This window comes from Seriola lalandi, unplaced genomic scaffold, assembly GCF_002814215.2.
Source record: "Seriola lalandi dorsalis isolate HSWRI2012SDOR001 ecotype SW California unplaced genomic scaffold, Sedor1 jcf7180002053631, whole genome shotgun sequence".
NCBI classification, from domain to species: domain Eukaryota; kingdom Metazoa; phylum Chordata; class Actinopteri; order Carangiformes; family Carangidae; genus Seriola; species Seriola lalandi.
In genome coordinates this window covers 6605-7158 of record NW_019524184.1, presented here as the reverse complement: position 1 = coordinate 7158, position 554 = coordinate 6605, and the positions used below count along the sequence as shown (strand labels likewise).

The 554-nt window shown below is 56.9% G+C and overlaps 1 protein-coding gene across 1 annotated transcript; it reads left to right on the top strand.

Moving 5' to 3' along the window:
- Positions 1-6: 6 nt before the first annotated feature.
- LOC111651435 (dihydrolipoyl dehydrogenase, mitochondrial-like) lies at positions 7-544 on the top strand. Its single transcript, XM_023401378.2, has 2 exons — positions 7-214; positions 317-544. Exons 1-2 carry the CDS (start codon positions 59-61, stop codon positions 518-520), a joined length of 360 nt encoding a protein of 119 aa, XP_023257146.1. The 5' UTR covers positions 7-58; the 3' UTR covers positions 521-544.
- The last annotated feature ends 10 nt before the right edge of the window (positions 545-554 follow it).

The window sequence follows — 554 nt, the reverse complement described above, 5'->3', positions numbered from 1 at the left end:
TTTTTTTTTTCTTCCCTCTGTCAGTATTTATGCGATCGGTGACGTGGTCGCCGGGCCGATGTTGGCCCACAAGGCCGAGGACGAGGGCATCATCTGTGTGGAGGGCATGGCCGGCGGCGCCGTGCACATCGACTACAACTGCGTTCCCTCCGTCATCTACACGCACCCCGAGGTGGCCTGGGTGGGCAAGACGGAGGAGCAGGTCAAAGAGGAGGTGAGAGTCGTCCGCTGCGATTAATGTTTTGTTTAACTTTGTTTTCTTGCATGAAAAGTGAAAGAACTGTGTTTTACAGCCTCGCTCTCTCCTCCTCTTCAGGGCGTCCCGTACAGAGTCGGCAAGTTCCCCTTTGCAGCCAACAGCCGAGCCAAGACCAACGCCGACACCGACGGCATGGTGAAGATCCTGAGCCACAAGGAGACGGACAGGATGCTGGGAGCGCACATCCTCGGATCTGTGAGAGCAAAAAGCAGCATGAGCGAGGGAGCGGCGGCTCGTCTTCAGCCCCGCGTCACAATCTGAGACTGACGCTTCCTGTCTGTTTGTTTCTCCGCAG

Excerpts from the sequence above, each read along its gene's own strand:
- LOC111651435 (XM_023401378.2), top strand. The coding sequence starts at position 59 with ATGTTGGCCCACAAGGCCGAGGACGAGGGCATCATCTGTGTGGAGGGC. Across the intron at positions 215-316 it reads AGGAGCAGGTCAAAGAGGAG|GGCGTCCCGTACAGAGTCGG; the intron begins GTGAGAGTCGTC and ends CCTCCTCTTCAG.